The 18506-nt window shown below is 48.7% G+C and overlaps 1 protein-coding gene across 4 annotated transcripts in view; it reads left to right on the forward strand.

Moving 5' to 3' along the window:
* Positions 1–18506, forward strand: part of shq1 (SHQ1, H/ACA ribonucleoprotein assembly factor) — a 156849-nt gene that overhangs the window by 35478 nt on the left and 102865 nt on the right. For all 4 annotated transcript variants that reach the window (XM_068051504.1, XM_068051503.1, XM_068051507.1 and 1 more), the window contains 2 exons: positions 7005–7117; positions 13031–13170. In XM_068051504.1, the coding sequence (XP_067907605.1) occupies positions 7005–7117; positions 13031–13170 (253 nt within the window). The remainder of the gene's footprint in view (positions 1–7004; positions 7118–13030; positions 13171–18506) is intronic.

Raw genomic sequence — 18506 nt, forward strand, 5'->3', positions numbered from 1 at the left:
GATTATTCCACAAATTGGTTTGTCTAATGTTAACAACAATATGGCGTATCTAACGTAATAAAATGTCCCAAGGCACTTCATAGGGGCATTATAAAACAAAACATGACACCAAGCTACATAAAGAGATCTTGGGTCAGATGACCAAAAGCTTGGTCAAAGAGGTAGGTTTTAAGGAGTGTGTTAAAGGAGGAAAGCGAGGTAGAGAGGCTTGGGAAGGGGAAACCAGAGCTTCGGGCCAAGGCAGCTGAAGGCGCAGTCACCGATCGTGAAGCAATTAAATCGGGGATGCTTAAGAGGCCAGAATTAGAGGAGTGCAGAAATCTTTGAAGGTTGTGGAGATGGAGGAGATTACAGATATGGAGGGATTTGAAATCTAAAATCAAGATGCTGCTTGTCCGGGAGCCAATGTTGGTCAGTGAGCACAGGGGTGATAGGGAACTGGACTTGGTGCAAGTTGAGATGTGGGCAGTAGAGTTTTGGATTATCTCAAGTTTACAGAGAGTAGAATGTGTGAGATCAGCCAGGAGTGCACTGGAGTAGTCAGGTCTAGAGGTAATGAAGGCATGAATGAGGGTTTCAGCAGCAGATGAGCTGAGACAGGGGAAATGTCACGGAGTTGGAAATAGACGGTCTTGGTGATGGCACGAATATGAAGTTGGAAGCTCATCTTGAGTTCACATATGACGCTGAGATTGCGAATAGACTGGTTTAGACTCAACTGGTTGCTTGGGTGAGAGATGGAGTAGATGAGTAGGGAACAGTGTTTGTGGTGGGGATTGAAAACAATGACTTCAATTTTCCCAATATATAACTAGAGGAAATTCCTGCTTATCCAGTACTGGATGTCGGATAAGCAGTCTGATAATTTAGCAACAGTGGGGGTGAGGTAGAGATGGGTGTTGTCACCGTACATGTGAAAACTAATGCTGTGCTTTCGTATCATGTCGCTGAGGGCAGCATGCAGATGAAAAGGGGCCAAGGATAAATCCTTGGTGAACACCAGAGGTAACAGTGTGGGAGCAGGAACAGAGCCACTGCAAGTGATACTCTGGTTCCACTTAGATAGATAAGAATGGAACCAAGTGAGTGCAATGTCACCCAGCTGGACGACAGTGGAGAGTTGTTGAAAAAGGATGGTGTGATCAACCATGCCAAAGGCTTCAGGTAGGATGAGGAAGGAAAGTTTACCTTTGTCACAGTCACATAGGATGTCATTTTGTACTCATGCCATTTAGTACATGTGCTCAGTGCCTGGCTAGAAACTCCGCTCTGTCTCAGCAACTGTGTAGTGAATTCACTTTTTGTTTTAAACATACTGCTTAAATGTAATTTATTTTTAAATCCTTTCTCTGGAAAAATAGTCCAAAAAAAAACTAAACCATGACATAAAAACAGAAAATGCTGGAAATACTTTGGTCTGGCAGCCTCTGAGGAGAGAGAAACAAAGCTAACGCTTCAGGCCGATAACCTTTAATCAAAACTGGAAAAAGTTAGCGATTATGACAGGTTTGAAGCAAGTACAGAGGCTGGGAAAGGGGCTAAAGAGAAAAGAACAAAAAGGAAAGTCTGTGATAGGGTGGAAGGCAGGAGAGATTAAATGACAGAAGTAATTTTGCAAAGCAAAAGGAGCTAATAGTGGGCAATTGAAGAAGTAAAAGATGGGTTTAGAGGAGCTGTAAGTGGTAATAGCAGAAGCATTACCAATAGCTGCTGTCTGCGGGAGTGGGGGGGAAGGGGATTGAGGTTCTGATCAGAAATTGTTGAACTCTGAGTCTAGAAGGCTGTAAGATACTTAATCGAATGATGAAGTGCTGTTCCTTGAACTGTTGTTGAACTTGGTTGGAACAGTGCAGGAGGCTGAGACCAGAGTGAGAGTGGGTGGAGGATTAAAATGACAGCCGACCGGAAGCTTGGGGCCATGCTTGCAGACTGAATGGGGGTGCTCCGCAAAGCAGCCACACAATCTGCCTTTGGTGTCTCCAATGTAGAGCAGACCACATAGTGAGCAGTGAATACAGTATACTAAATTGAAAGAAATCTGCATAAATTGTTTTATCTGGAAGGTGTGTCTGAGGCCCTGGATGGTGAAGAGAGAGGGGGTTAAAGAGGAGGAGTTGCATCGCCTGTGCTTTCACTAGAAAGTGCTGTGAGACGGGATGTCGGGGGTGATTGAGGAGTGGACCAGGGTGTCACAGAAAGAACGGTCCCTTTTGGAATGCTGAAAGGGGAGTGTAGTTGAAGATGTGTTTGGTTGTGATATCATGCTGGAGGTGGTGGAAATTGGAGGAGGATGATCAGTTGAAAGTGGAGGCTGGTGGATAAGGGGAGCCCTATTGTGGTTCCGGGAGTGGGGGAAGGGGTGACAGCACAAGTGCAAGAAATGGAACGGATGTGGTCAAGGGCCCTGTCAACCGTGGTGGAGCAGAAGCTTCCATTGAGGAAAAAAGATGATATGTTGGAAGCACTGGTATGGAAGGTGGCATCGTTGGAACAATGGAGACTGAGAAACTGGAAGTGGTGTTGGAGGAAGCATAGTCAATTTAGCTGTGAGAATCAGTGGGCTTATAGTGGAAATTGGCCATTGTCTAACACCAGAAATGGGGTCAGAGAAGTCAAGGAAGGGAAGAGTCGGAGATGGATCATGTGAAGGTAAGGAAAGATTGGAAATTGGAAGCTGAGTTGATAACATTTTTCCATTTGTGGGTGAGAGCAGAAACAGCACTGATTCAGTCATCAATGTACTGGAAAAAGAGGTGAGGGAAGTGGCCTGAGTAGGACTAGAACTGGGAAAGTTACACACATCCCACAAAAAGGCAGGCACAGCTTTTTGGGAGGTTCCCATCGCAACACCTTTTATTTGGAGCAAGTGAATGGAGTGAAACGAGAAGCTGTTCAACGTGAGAACAAGTTCAGCAGGGCGGAGGAGGAGGGTGGTGGTGGATGGGGACTGGTTGGGTCTCTGTTCAAGGAAGAAATGGAGAGTCCTCAGGCTGTCCTGGTTGGGGAAGGAGGTGTGGAGAGATTGGACTTTCATAGTGAAGAGGAGATGGTTAGGGCCAGGGAACGGTTATGTGGTCAAGGGCATCAGAAGAGACTGGACATGATGAGGAAAAAAATCGTGGAGATGGGAATAAAATCAGTTCAGTGGGGAAGGAACAGGCTGAAATGATGGGTCTATCAGAGCAGTCCTGTTGATCCACCTTGGAAAGGAGGTCGAAGCAGGGTTGGGGGATTATCCTGTTTGGAAACAGTGGAGGGAATATCTCCAGAGGAGATGAGGCCAGCGACAGATCTGGGAGCAATGACTTGATGTTTGGTGTTGGGTTCATGGTTCAAGGGGAGGGAAGAGGAGAGTTGATGCTGAGCCTCCACAAGATAGAGGGCGGTTCACCAAATAACAGGGATACCCTTGTCAGCAGGATTAATGACAATGTTGGAGTTGGTTCTGGAATGCTGCAAGTTCAGAGGGCGGTCAGTTAGGGTGAATAAGGCAGAGGAATTGAGACGGCCGACAGTTTTCAATGCAGAGATCTAGAGGGGTTAAGAGGCCAACGGTAGGAGTCCAGGTGGAATAAGAATTCCAAAACATGATGATGACCTGGACCTGGGAGTTTTTGCTACTTTTGAATGAAATGGAAGCCCAACTCAAATCATTTTAACAGATGGGTGTGTGCAGAGTTGAGTCTTCTTCTTTGGCCTCCTTGTCTCGAGAGACAATGGGTAAGCGCCTGGAGGTGTTCAGTGGTTTGTGGAGCAGCGCCTGGAGTGGCTATAAAGGCCAATATTAGAGTGATGGACTCTTCCACAGGTGCTGCAGAAAAAATTGTGTGTCGGGGCTCTTACACATTTGGCTCTCCCCTTGCGCTTCTGTCTTTTGTCCTGCCAACTGCTAAGTCTCTTCGACCCGCCACACTTAAGCCCCACCTTTATGGCTGCCCGCCAGCTCTGGCGATTGCTGGCAACTGACTCCCATGACTTGCGATCAATGTCCCAGGACTTCATGTCGCGTTTGCAGACGACTTTAAAGCAGAGACATGGACGGCCGGTGGGTCTGATCCCAGTGGCGAGCTCTCTGTACAATGTGTCTTTGGGGATCCTGCCATCTTCCATGCGGCTCACATGGCCAAGCCATCTCAAGCGCTGCTGACTCAGTAGTGTGTATAAGCTGGGGATGTTGGCCGTCTCGAGGACTTCTGTGTTGGAGATACGGTCCTGCCACCTGATGCCAAGGATTCTCCGGAGGCAGCGAAGATGGAATGAATTGAGACGTCGCTCTTGGCTGACTTACATTGTCCAGGCCTCGCTGCCGTAGAGCAAGGTACTGTGGACACTGGCTTGATACACTCAGACTTTTGTGTTCCGTGTCAGTGCGCCATTTTCTCACACTCTCTTGGCCAGAGTTGAGTTGTGATGCGTTTAAGGACCTTGATGAGAGGAGGCTAAAAAGGAGGCAGTAATTGGAGAGGATGAAGGGGTTGGGGAGGTATGTTTTAATTGAGTGATTACAGAAGTCTTGAAAACCAAGGGAATGTTCACAAAAAAAAGTAGTACTGTAGTTGAAGTTGTTTGAGCATTGGGCTGCATAGAGATTAGTTGTGACTGGATTTGTAACTGAGGGTGCATTTCCTGGTAGACATGAGGTGGGGAGATGGGGGAAAAGCTGCACAGCATTCTGAGTCAAGGCTGGGCTTAGCTGAAATTTTTTGTCATTTGTAAAGTTTTTTTTTGGAAGAGATGTTTTTAATGTGTGGCTGAAAGACCAGACTTCAACTTTCACTAAGATCTTAGTTTTCATTTGAGCAGTGCAAGATATTGTGTGGTTGTAAATGCTAATACAAGGTGTCAATGAATTGGTAATCACTTTCAGGAGAGCCTACTTAACTGTTTATAGCTTTAAACTAACAATAGTTGTTCTGGGAAAAGAGTTTTTTTAAATATATAAACTCCAGTGAATTAATTGCTTTGGGCAGTAGATTAAAGGGGATAATATTGGGGATGAGGAGGTATTGGCTCCTATTGGTAGTGCTTCTGCAACATTTGGAAAGCTTCAAGCAAGAGCGTGGAAAACCCCCAAACTCTCAAAACCCCCAAAATTGCCCCATGACTAAGAATCTATAATGCCTGCTGCTTTATGGCGCTGAAACTTGGACTACATATCAGAAGCAGGAATGTCGATTGAACTCATTTCATATGCCTTGCTTGAAAAAGATCCTTGGGATCCATTGGCAGCGTCGAGTCCCCAACAGAAATACTACAGCTTCCTAATGCATTAAGTATCATGGCAATGCTCAAGCGACGTCGACTACAATGACTGGGCTATATTATTCGAATGGTTGATGGTCCCCTACTAAAAGATGCACTATCTGGAGAGCTTGTTGGTGCCAGTCCACCCGTTGGGCAGCCAAAGCTAAGATACAAGGACACATGTTAGCGAGACATCATTTCATGCCAGATTGACTTAAACAGCTGGAACAATCTGCTCATGATTGAAGCACTTGGTGCCAAAGTCTCCACACTGGGGCACAGAAATTTGAAGAACTGCATCTTGAGATCACCACAGAAAAGAGCCATTGCAGGAAGGACCATGCGACAGTTGCCGCTGGATTAGTGAATGACGACTTATGATGCCCCCATTACAACAGGCAATGCCTTGCTCAAATTGCACTGGACTCCCACCCGAAGACTCAACAGAAGAGCAGTCGATGTGTTTCAGCAACAATGATGAAAAGAGTTTACTTGCAGAACCATCTAGCTATGAAAGAAAAAGACTTGCATTTCTATAGTGCCTTTCATGACCTCAGAACACCGTAAGTGCTTTGCTGCAAATAAAGTCCTTTTCAATTGTAGTCATTGTTGTAATGTCAGAATAAATAGTACTTTTGCTTGTTGTACAGTGTACCTAAAGGTATTAACCTGCAGATGCATGAGCAAAATTCAACTGATTTGATTTATCAATACAAACTTTTAACTAAGCAGCATTTTACATTAATATATTTGATATTTGCAATTGTACATCTGTTGATAAATTGTTGTCCATACTCTAACGTGATACAAAGTTTGTCATATACTGGGGTGACATTGTGCCCAGATCTGACTTGAACCCGCTGAGAAAATAATGGGTAAGCTTGCAAGATGTGTGCAGTGGGCACAGCGTCCTGCAAACACTTCTAACAGCTTCAAGCCATCCCGACAATTAAAATGATTTGCTACAATTAAACTAATAACCCTGTTTGACTCCTATCATGAGAAACAGTGATCGCCTGTAGTCTCCTTAGTACAGTCTGAACTAAATCAAGATTTGCATTTTTAAAAAAAAAGCAACATTTCTTTGTAATGTAAACTGTTGCTCGATTTGTTGTATACGTTGTGCTGTGCAGAACAAAATATCCACCTAAACTACACAAGAACGATTTATGTAAAAAAAAACGCTTAGCATCATTGTAAGTGCTGATGTTGATCCCACGTTGACATAATTGACTTGGAAACTGAGGGGTTTTTTTTTTGTGCAGTTTGCTCCTGTGATTAAAAAATAAGCTCTTGTACAGCGTTCTTAAATATTCTTTTGGTAATGCCCAGGTTACCATAGAGTTGTATGGAGTCTGCCAGGGTCACAACACTGTTCTTGCTATTGGGTTGTGTGTGCTTCCAGAGGCCAAGTGCCTTCAGCAGTGCTGGAATCCAGTCTGTTCAGTCAGTATTTGCAATGTATGTTGCTAAAAGTTATCTCCTTCACTTCTATGAGGAAATGTTTTTTTTATATCAAGAGCAACTTGATATAAATGGGTGTGGGAAACTGCAGGTCTGTTGAAATCAACCAGCTGACTTTGTTGTCAGAATATTTTGCTGACAGACTAGGCTTAATGTAGTGCTAGATGATTCCGATTATATATTAAGCCATTGGAAATCTAAAGATTTAATTTCAATAACTGTTCTTGTAGCATGGTATAATGGTAAGAAAACAGCTCATCCGACTACTTTGTTGTCACAATTACTTGTCTCACCAGCATGAGCTCAGTGATGTGATTGACCTGAAAGAACCAGATAGCACCACAATGGTTGAACGCCGGCAGAAACGGTTAGCTGCTGAAGAGGCCAAGTTTGATTCTGATCATTATCTGTAAGTGAACATTGTGAACATAAGAAACTGATGACTTCAATTTTATTGTTTGGACATTAGCACCAAGGCTGACTTAATATCATGTTGAACCAACATCACGTATACTTTCTCTCTATTACTGTCTTAATGACATTTTTCTTTTCATCTCTTGGTTTTTATGTTTCTTCTCCCTTGTACTTTCGATCTTTCTTTCTCTCGTACTTTGTTTCTCTTTCTCTCATTCTTCATTAAGTATAATAGATTTCTTGTGAAGTTATGAGATAAAACATGCACACAGTCTGGTTGAACTAGAGTTAATCAGAATTTATGATCACAGTGGAGAACATTCCTTTACACAAGCTCTCGCAGCAGATCTCTGGACTGTTGTACTCAATATGCAGAGCAATCGTAAAATACTTGGATCCAACTATTGTTGGAAAATCATTTTAGCCAGTCTAAAATGTAAAATAAAAAGTATTCTTCTCTTCTCTCTGATGCAGAGAGTAGCCTTTTGCCTCAGAATGATACCCAAAGGCTACTCACTTGACTGAAACATAAGGAATGCTAGAAATACATACATGAGCATCATTAATTTTGCTAGTAATTATATTTCTAAAAAATAGTTGTACAATTCTGCACTGTAAATGTCTTTAAAGCACTAATTCCTGCTTCTCAAATAGAAGTGGATAATGTTAGCTTGCACCTTCCCAGGTCTTCACAAGGATACACACTTTAAAAATCACCCAGCAAGATTTCCACATTGAGGATGGTTCTATGACGTCCTTTCATAAGAGATTCTGTGGACGCTTTTAATGGTCAACCAGTATTGACATGCACAGAAACCCATCACTATGTTTGAATCACACATCCAGACTTCTGAGAAATGCACACAGATTGTGTTGGTGTGTTGTGGTGTGCCAGCTGTCTGGGTCACACTCCTTTCTCAAGTCTTGCAAACTCAGGCACCTGTTCACAGACTGTCATAAAGTTTCACGGGCTAATTTTTGTTAGCTATGTGTTTCTGCTGAAGAAGGATAATTACTAATATGTTAATTCACTGAGGGAGTTATAGGTGTTTTTTTTCTCTGACTGACTTGTTTTTAGTGCCAGCTATATTTTCAAATGGGATGTATTTTAAAATACTTTTGTGAAGGTATTTTGCAAGTTGTTGAGAAATCTTCCACAGGAAATTCTAAACTTGGCATAATTGTTCCTTCTGCAGAAAATACAGCTGTTGACTTTGCAGATAGGTATATTGTACACCAGAGGTATTTCTGCTTCTCGTTATTTAGTCATTGCAAATCCAAAGTATGCCTTTAGCATTTCCAAGGCCAGAATGCTCAACATGTATTAAAGTCAGTACCATCTGTCAAAAAGGAGGTTTGGTGCATGCTTAACATGTAGATATAGAGTGAATAGCTTATTGCCGAAATAGTGTAATATTTACTTTTGGCAATTCCCTTTATTAATCATCCAGTTCCATAATTACATTTTTCAATAGCTTAAAATAAAGTAAGAATGGCTCATGAGATTACAGTAGCTGTGCATTTCAGTATATGAAAAACCAAAGCCCGCATAAGACAGTAGTTTGACTGGCCAAAACGCCACAAAGATGTGGTGGAGTACTGTATTTAGAGATACAGCACTGAAACAGGCCCTTCGGCCCACCGAGTCTGTGCCGACCAACAACCACCCATTTATACTAACCCTACAGTAATCCCATATTCCCTATCACCTACCGACACTAGGGGCAATTTACAACAGCCAATTTACCTATCACCTGCAAGTCTTTTGGCTGTGGGAGGAAACCGGAGCACCCGGCGAAAACCCACGCAGACACGGAGAACTTGCAAACTCCACACAGGCAGTAGCCAGAATCAAACCCGGGTCCCTGGAGCTGTGAGGCTGCGGTGCTAACCACTGTGCCGCCCTACTGTAGGAGTTGCCACATGTGCCAGGTTGAGGGGAAGCCCTAACCTACACTGAAATCTGCACCCCTAAGTCCTGTATCTGTGTTTGGAGGTAGAGCATGGCTACCTGAAACCGACATAACCCGATGACGTGTCGGATTCGGGTCGGGTCCCGTCGCTCTTCCAGGTCCGGCGTTTGGGCTTGGGGCAGGTTGGGTCAGACACATTCTATCACCACCTCCGGTACGTGGCTCCAATCTTAATATACTTTTTAAACAACCTTCCAAGTCCAATTACAGTTTTTGTTGCTTATCTGCACAGTCTTAAAAAATGAAAAATGGAAGCTAGGTTAACTGAACATTCCGGTGGTCGGGTCGGGCGCGGGAAAAAATGAAAGGACTTGGGCCGGTTCGGGCTCGAGTCGGATGTGGTTCTGTTGGGCTCGGGTCGGGTTTCATTTGCAGACCCGAGCCGGCCTTTATTTGGAGGACCCTCCAATAGAGGGCTGGTGAACTGTAAGGGACCCTTGCCGAGAACAAAAGGGGGAGAGGCAGGCTGGCAACAGGTTAGAAAGGAAAGTGGGGAAAGGGACCAAGAGGGCAGGTTAAAGGAGGTCCGGGAAGAAACCCGGATGAAAACGCCGACTGTTCGGTCAGCCAACCCCGAAATGTTTGAAAAATTTGACCCCACATACTTGTATGTAAATGTGGACAGCAGAAGCACCTACCAGAGTTGCTAACAGCATTTACAGGCACCTGCAGAGACTAAGAAAGTCCTCAGAAGGGCAGAGAAACTGAGGGTGATGCCTCACCTAGTCAAAGTGCCATAGGGGAATGCAGTAGAATCTGGACAAATACCTGGAAGCAGGAGTGTCCCAGAGAACAAAGGGAATATTAGCTAAGACTCCACCCCCACAGTCAGGAAAAAAGGGAACCAGCCATCCCCTGACGTGAAAAGCCCTTGCAAGGCTCATGAAAGTACTGAAAGAGAATTCAGAGTGGAACCATGCACTGCCTCCGCCCCTGAGCAGAACTCCAACCTAGGGCTAATTGAACCTAAACCTGCACCCCCCCACTTCCCCCTCCTCCCCCCTTCCCTCCCCCTTCTCCACCCCGCCCCCCCTTCCCTCCCCCTTCTCCACTCCGCCCCCCCTTCCCTCCGCCTTCTCCCCCCCTCCCCCCTTCCCTCCCCCCTTCCCTCCCCCTTCTCTACCCCCTCCCCCCTTCCCTCCCCCTTCCCCCCCCACCTCCCTTCCCCCCCTTCCCCCCCCACCTCCCTTCCCCCCCTTCCCCCCCCTTCCCCCCCCACCTCCCTTCCCCCCCGTCCCCCCCCCACCTCCCTTCCCCCCCTTCCCCCCCCACCTCCCTTCCCCCCCCACCTCCCTTCCCCCCCCTTCCCCACCTCCCTTCCCCCCCCACCTCCCTTCCCCCCCCTTCCCCACCTCCCTTCCCCCCCACCTCCCTTCCCCCCCACCTCCCTTCCCCCCCCACCTCCCTTCCCCCCCACCTCCCTTCCCCCCCCACCTCCCTTCCCCCCCACCTCCCTTCCCCCCCACCTCCCTTCCCCCCCACCTCCCTTCCCCCCCCTTCCCCCCCCACCTCCCTTCCCCCCCCACCTCCCTTCCCCCCCCACCTCCCTTCCCCCCCCTTCCCCCCCCCACCTCCCTTCCCCCCCCTTCCCCACCTCCCTTCCCCCCCACCTCCCTTCCCCCCCACCTCCCTTCCCCCCCACCTCCCTTCCCCCCCACCTCCCTTCCCCCCCACCTCCCTTCCCCCCCACCTCCCTTCCCCCCCCTTCCCCCCCCCACCTCCCTTCCCCCCCCCCACCTCCCTTCCCCCCCCACCTCCCTTCCCCCCCCCACCTCCCTTCCCCCCCTTCCCCCCCCCCACCTCCCTTCCCCCCTTCCCCCCCCCACCTCCCCTCCCCCCTTCCCCCCCCCCACCTCCCTTCCCCCCCCCCACCTCCCTTCCCCCCCCCCCACCTCCCTTCCCCCCCCCCACCTCCCTTCCCCCCCCCCCACCTCCCTTCCCCCCCCCCACCTCCCTTCCCCCCCCCCACCTCCCTTCCCCCCCCCCCCACCTCCCTTCCCCCCCCCCACCTCCCTTCCCCCCCCCCCCACCTCCCTTCCCCCCCCCCCCACCTCCCTTCCCCCCCCCCCACCTCCCTTCCCCCCCCCCCCACCACCCTTCCCCCCCCCCCACCTCCCTTCCCCCCCCCCACCTCCCTTCCCCCCCCCCACCTCCCTTCCCCCCCCCCCACCTCCCTTCCCCCCCCCCACCTCCCTTCCCCCCCCCCACCTCCCTTCCCCCCCCCCCCACCTCCCTTCCCCCCCCCCCACCTCCCTTCCCCCCCCCCCCACCTCCCTTCCCCCCCCCCCACCTCCCTTCCCCCCCCCCCCCCACCTCCCTTCCCCCCCCCCCCCACCTCCCTTCCCCCCCCCCCACCTCCCTTCCCCCCCCCCCTCTCCCTTCTCCCCCCCCCACCTCCCTTCTCCCCCCCCCCACCTCCCTTCCCCCCCCCCCACCTCCCTTCCCCCCCCCCCACCTCCCTTCCCCCCCCCCACCTCCCTTCCCCCCCCCCCACCTCCCTTCCCCCCCCCACCTCCCTTCCCCCCCCCCACCTCCCTTCCCCCCCCCCCACCTCCCTTCCCCCCCCCCACCTCCCTTCCCCCCCCCCCACCTCCCTTCCCCCCCCCCACCTCCCTTCCCCCCCCCCCCCACCCTCCCTCCCCCCCCCCCCCCCACCTCCCTTCCCCCCCCCCCACCCCTCCCACCCCCCCCCCACCTCCCTTCCCCCCCCCCCCCACCTCCCTTCCCCCCCCCCACCTCCCTTCCCCCCCCCCCCACCTCCCTTCCCCCCCCCCCCCACCTCCCTTCCCCCCCCCCCCCACCTCCCTTCCCCCCCCCCCCACCTCCCTTCCCCCCCCCCCCACCTCCCTTCCCCCCCCCCCCACCTCCCTTCCCCCCCCCCCACCTCCCTTCCCCCCCCCCCACCTCCCTTCCCCCCCCCCACCTCCCTTCCCCCCCCCCCCACCTCCCTTCCCCCCCCCCCACCTCCCTTCCCCCCCCCCACCTCCCTTCCCCCCCCCCACCTCCCTTCCCCCCCCCCACCTCCCTTCCCCCCCCCCACCTCCCTTCCCCCCCCCCACCTCCCTTCCCCCCCCCACCTCCCTTCCCCCCCCCCCACCTCCCTTCCCCCCCCCCACCTCCCTTCCCCCCCCCCCCACCTCCCTTCCCCCCCCCCCCACCTCCCTTCCCCCCCCCCCACCTCCCTTCCCCCCCCCCCCACCTCCCTTCCCCCCCCCCCCACCTCCCTTCCCCCCCCCCCCACCTCCCTTCCCCCCCCCCCACCTCCCTTCCCCCCCCCCCCACCTCCCTTCCCCCCCCCCCCCACCTCCCTTCCCCCCCCCCCCCACCTCCCTTCCCCCCCCCCCCCACCTCCCTTCCCCCCCCCCCCACCTCCCTTCCCCCCCCCCCCTCCTCCCCCCCCCCACCTCCCTTCCCCCCCCCCCCACCTCCCTTCCCCCCCCCCCCACCTCCCTTCCCCCCCCCCCCCACCTCCCTTCCCCCCCCCCCACCTCCCTTCCCCCCCCCCCCACCTCCCTTCCCCCCCCCCCCCACCTCCCGCGTCGCATATTCGTAGTCGTTTACCAGATTCGAATTTAAGATTAATAAATTCTACCTTTCTTGTTCGAATCTGAGGAAACCTTTTTGATTTCCTTGGAGCAGTGAATAAGGATTCACTAAGGGGGAGCTAAAAACACCTTGTTGAAAAAATTAAACTCTGTTACAGTTAAACCAGGCAAAGGCTAAGAGGGAACCCCTAGACCTCTTCTCACCTGGTCGTAACAAGTACATTTTTTTCTTTGTGGATTTCCTAATAGTCCCAGAATGCCCTTGTGACATGCAGATGTTAGAACCTTCAATAGCAAAATTGCTCCTACACACTTTTACCTGTGCAGTAGATTTGGGTTTACTGATAAAGAATTGCTATTAAGATCCTGTAACTGTCCTTGTACCTTCAGTGCTGACCTGTTTGAAGATGATGCCATTCAGCACTTGCTGAAGTATAAACCTTGGTGGACAGACACCCAGAAGAGAAAAGAGGAAGCAAAGAAAACCCAGAGTGAACAATATCATTTGATAGAGCCAGGAAGCCAATTTGGTGAGTGGATGATGGTTACTGTAATCCAGCAAGCAAACTGATCGCTAAAATGTATTTACTTCGTGTAATACAGTGCTGCATCTGTTCTGATACAAGTTCAAGTTCAGCAACACCCTAGCAAAAGTGCTGAAATTGTGGATTAAACTCCCCCTACATGTGTCTAAACCTATACTAAAAACTTGGTTACAATTGTCATTCACAACAATTTGTTGCAGCCCCTAATTAAGCACATTACTCAATCCCTAAGTTATATTTATTAGAATTACATGATTGGTTTTCCAAATCCTGCCATTCCTAATTGTGATTAATTATACCTAATGGAAATGCTACTGAGTATAAGAGATCATTTCAAGCCCTTGGCTGCAACCTTTCTTGTGAAATGGCTTACAACATTGCACGACAGATGGTTTTGAAATAGGCAATCTGTTACCTCTGTATTGCTGAACTATTCATCTAATTATTGAGCCTTTCCTTCCAAGAGAATCTCTGGAATAGTGTGTCAAGATTGCAAAAAGAGATGTTGTAGTATTTTAGTCACATCCTTGGTTTTATCCCTGTGAAAAGATTAAATTGTTCATGCAAGAGTTGGACAATGAAACACCAGCTAGGATTAACACAAAAGGTCACTAACCAATCTGTTTTCTGTGTTTTAAATGATCATCACAAAATCCATGTCAATAGATTGCAAAAGTTGCTAACGGAAATAGATGCAAACTATCAAGGATATTAAATGTTTAAAAAGAGATTGCTTGTACACCTCAAACAGTGAAAGCTACAGGCATTACTTAGTTTATTATATATGTGACATTACACTTGGGTCAGCAATTCGATGACGATGGTTAGCTATGTGCTAACATTGTTTGGTTTTCAGAGCAAACAACTCCAAATTAAGATCTGCAGCTGCATTGTATTAATTTTAAGGTGTAATAAACTTTTTGCAGTAACTACACTCTGCTATAAACTAGTAGACCAGATTCAGCAAGAACAAGATTGTATCTTAGAGTGAAACTTGTGGAGGAGGGAGGGGATTGGGTCTCCTGTTAATGAAATAAATATTTTTTTTAAACTAAGAGATTTAAGCTCAAGTTTTTAACCAAGATTTGCAAAAGGTGACTTGGACAAACAGCACACCTTGGTTTCATTTGAGATTTCTACATAATGAATCAACAATAACTTGAACATAATAAATAGCCCCAAGGTGTTTCACAGGGGCAGGGCATTATCAAACAAAGTTTGACACCTAACTACATGAGTATTAGCATAAGTGACTGAAAGCTGGGTTTCAAGAAACGTCTTCAAGGAGGAGAGAGTAGTTGAGAGGTTTAGGGCTCAGGCAGCTGAAGGCATGGTTGCTAATGCTGGAGTGATTAAAATTGGGGATGTGCAAAAAGACAGAATTGGCGGAGTGCAGTTATCTTGTAGGGTTGTAGGGCTGGTGGAGGTTACAGAGATAGGGAGGAATGAGACACAGAGGGATTTGAAAACAGGGATGAGGATTTTAAAATCGAGGCAGCAGGAGCCAGTGTAGGTCAGCAAGCATGGGGGTGATGGGTGAAGAGGACTTGGTGTGAGTAAGGACAGGGGCTGTAGAGTTTTGGATGAGCTCAAGTTTTTGAAACTGATTTCAATGTTGGTGAGCTTGGTGTTTGTGTGCTAACATATTTAGGGTTGTGTCTACTGTTGTGCAGGCATTTCCCTAAAAATGGAGTGGTGGTAACTAAATAATTTGTCATGGACTTGCAAGAACTGCTCCTGATACACTCAGCATTGTGTGTGAGGATTCTGTTCAGCAGCTTCCGCAGCACAGCAAGAATTATCACTGAAGATGCTGCTGGACTGTTCCAGTGCAATATTGCATCATAGAATGGTTACAGCGCAGAAGGAGGCCATTTGGCCCATCTTGTCTGTGTTGGTTCATTCATATAATTATCCAGTTCTCTTTTGAAGGCCTCAATTGAATCTGCCTCTGCCACACTCTAGGGTTAAAAAAAAATTTTCCTCATGTTACAGTGGCTTCTTTTGCCGATCAGTTTAAATCGGCGTCCTCTGATTCTGGATCCTTCCCCCAACAGAAACCGTGGCCAGAATTTAATGTGACCCCAGTGAGCGAGACGGTGGTGGGAGGATGATCCTGCCTCCGCCGCCACTTTACGCAGGGCGGCAGGGGCGAAAAACGGGCTGCCCACCCCAGACCAATCAAGGCCCTTATTGGCCACTTAAAGGCCTTTGCCCCACCGCCACACGAATTTTATGCGCGGCAAGCGGGTGGCAGAGGACAGAAAAAATCCGCATGGAAATACTTGCTGGCTGCCGATCGCCCTGAGGGTGGGCCCTGTTCATCGCGCACAGGGTGCCCGATGGAGGGCCCCCAACCCGAACGCCCCCCTCCCCCCCCCTCCCCCCCCGATCCAACCACCCTTGCCTCGTCAGGACCTGACTGATTACCCCCGCCGAGGCAACCAAAACTTACCTGGACTCTTGGCTCCATGTCGTCGGCTGGGCTGCAGTTCCAGCAGTGGCCACTACTCCCAGTGGAGCTGCTGGGACTAAGAGCTTCCGGCCCGCTGATTGGCCAGCAGCTCGATGAGGTGGGGCATCCTCCCTCAAACGGGTGGAAGACCCACCTTGGAAAAGTTAAAGCCTGGGGACCAGTAAAATCTGGGTTGGATCCCGAGCCTGGGCGGAAGCGGGTTATGCACCGACTTTTACGTCGGTGGCCAGCTCCCATCAGCCTGGCGTAAAATCCCGCCCATAGTCATATATGGCACACACAGACGCCATTCAGCCCATCGAGTCTAGGTTGACTTCCCATGGAGCAAACCACTCAGTCCCATTCCCCCTGCTCGATACCTGTAGCCCTGCAAGTTTCCGTTTGAAATCATTGTCTTCACTTCCACCACTCTTGTGGGCAGTGAGTTCTAGGCAATTATCACTTGCGCCTTTGGGGAGCTTATGACCTGCTCTTGTAGCCACAGTATTTATATGGCTCATACAGCTCAGTTCCAGTCGATGGTGGGGGATTCAGAAATAATAGTCATTGAATGTCATGGGGATGATTGGAGTCTCTCTTGTTGGAGATGGTCATTGCCTAGCACTTGTATGGCGCCGATGTTACTTGTCACTTATCAGACCAAGCCTGAATGTTGTCCAGGTTTTGCTGCATGTGGACACTGACTGCTTCAGTATCTGAGGAATCGCGAATGGTACTGAACACTGTGCAGTCATCAGTGAGCATCTCCGCTTCCGACCTTATGATGGAGGGAAAGCCATTGATGAAGCAGCTGAAGGTCGGTGGGCCTAGGTCACTACCCTGAGGAACTCCTGCAGTGATGTCCTGGAGCTGAGATAATTGACCTCCAACAACCACAACAATCTTCCCTTGTGCTAGGTATGACTGTAACCAGTGGCGACGTTCCCCCCCATACTCCCATTGCGTTTATGTAGCATCTTTAACATAGTAAAATATTCCAAGCTGCTTCACAGGCAAAATTTGACATTAGGGCTGATGACCAACAGGCTTAGTGACAGAGGTAGGATCTAACGGATTAAAATTAGTTCCCCAATCTGTCTTGAGTCAGCTGGTCTTAGCTGGGGCAATGTTTCGAAGCAACTATGGATTGTTGAGTTAAGGCTAAGTGAAATTGGTTGAGTTCACACCTTGAGACTTGTAAAACAGCCCTATGCTAGCAGTATATTTGTGTGTAAATTATGGAATGAAAAATTGAGGAACTGAGAAATCTTGTACTTAACATCTCAATATGCAATGAAACTTTTGAAAGTTAATATTCTGAGCTATAGTCTCTTGAAATTATTCCCCAGACCTGAAGCAGCTGCTGAAGTTCGAATGCGCTTGAAGTGCAGTACGTCACTAAGAGTAAATTGTTTACAGTTCCATGTAAAATAGAGCCCTTTCTGACAGCACAGACACCCTTCACAGTTGCTGCATACTGGAGGTGAATTTGTTCTGAAGGACTGATTTAACTGGTTGTAATCAGGGAATAAGTAGAAGATCAAACAAGTCTAAGCCTGATGTGTTTCCTTTTGCTGAACTGATTTACCTGTAGATTAAATATAGGTGCAGTATACTTAATGCACTTTTGCAGTTGTAATTTCTGAATGGATTCCTATCATAATGACATTCTAAATCTTGAAGTACAATTTCTTATGTGCATGTAATTGTGTGAGGGCCACTGTTTTTATAATTCAACTCCCAGGTTAGCTAATGTGCCACAACTCTTGCGCAAACATCCTGCACGAATATTTTTAAGGCAGAGGTAGATAGATTCTTGATAAGCTAGGGGGTGAAAGGTTATTGGGAGTAGGCAGGGATGTGGAGTCGAGATTACAATCAGATCACCCATGATCATCTTGAATGGCAGAGCAGGCTCGAGGGGCCAAGTGGCCTACTCTTGCTCCTAATTCATATGTTCGTAAATGGCACATTTCACGCCTTTAGCATGAACCTAAACACTTTATTGACAGTGGTTTACTTTGTGAAATATTATTGTTTTCTAACCAAAAAGGATAGCTACTTTGTGCAGAGAAAGGTCATACAAATAGCAATGAGGTGAGTAGCTAGTTAATTTGGTGGATGTTGCTTGAAAAATGAATGCAAGCCAGGACACGGGCAGTAGTCATTGGCCTTCCAATAGTGTAATGGGTTCTTTCATGCCCACCTAAGTAGGCAGCCAGGACCTTGTTTTAATCAATATTCCCAAAAGTCAGCACCTCTGACAATGCAGAGGTCCCCAGTGCCGTTAAGTATGTTCTGTTTAAATTTGATTGAAACTGCAGCAGAAGCACAGAAAGCTGGTAAACGGAGCAGGCATGCAGTGGCCCAGGAGGCTGATGGAATAAAAGTGTAGGTTGACAACAAGGCAGAGCATGTTCCCAATATTAATGTTCTGCCCAGGGGGAATTTTCCCCCCTCTCCCCTCTCCAACTCACATAACGCCAACCCATTCACCTTTGCCATGTTCAAAATAGCTCCTACTTTCTCCCAAGCAGTAGATTTGGACAATGGGTTGGTATGCTGGTGTATCCAGAAACACCAATCCATTCACATCATGCAGTAGAAAGCAAATTCAGTTTCTTAAGAATCGCAAATCTACTTCTGGGAACTGCCTTGACGCTGTATCTTTAAGTAAGGAGTGTTGGAAAGAAGCTGAGTTGTAACATTTGGTTTGTTGCTGTGGTCTCTGAACAAGATTGATTCACAGCTGATTATGATGTCATTTCACTCAGAAGAGGTGGTTTCAAATAAAGCTTGATCTGTCTAGGAGACTGGCCAGGAAAGTTTTGGAATAGTTGATTCTGGAGCTAACAGGTGTTCCCCT

The sequence above is a fragment of the Heterodontus francisci genome, chromosome 19 (genome assembly GCF_036365525.1).
Source record: "Heterodontus francisci isolate sHetFra1 chromosome 19, sHetFra1.hap1, whole genome shotgun sequence".
Taxonomy (NCBI): domain Eukaryota; kingdom Metazoa; phylum Chordata; class Chondrichthyes; order Heterodontiformes; family Heterodontidae; genus Heterodontus; species Heterodontus francisci.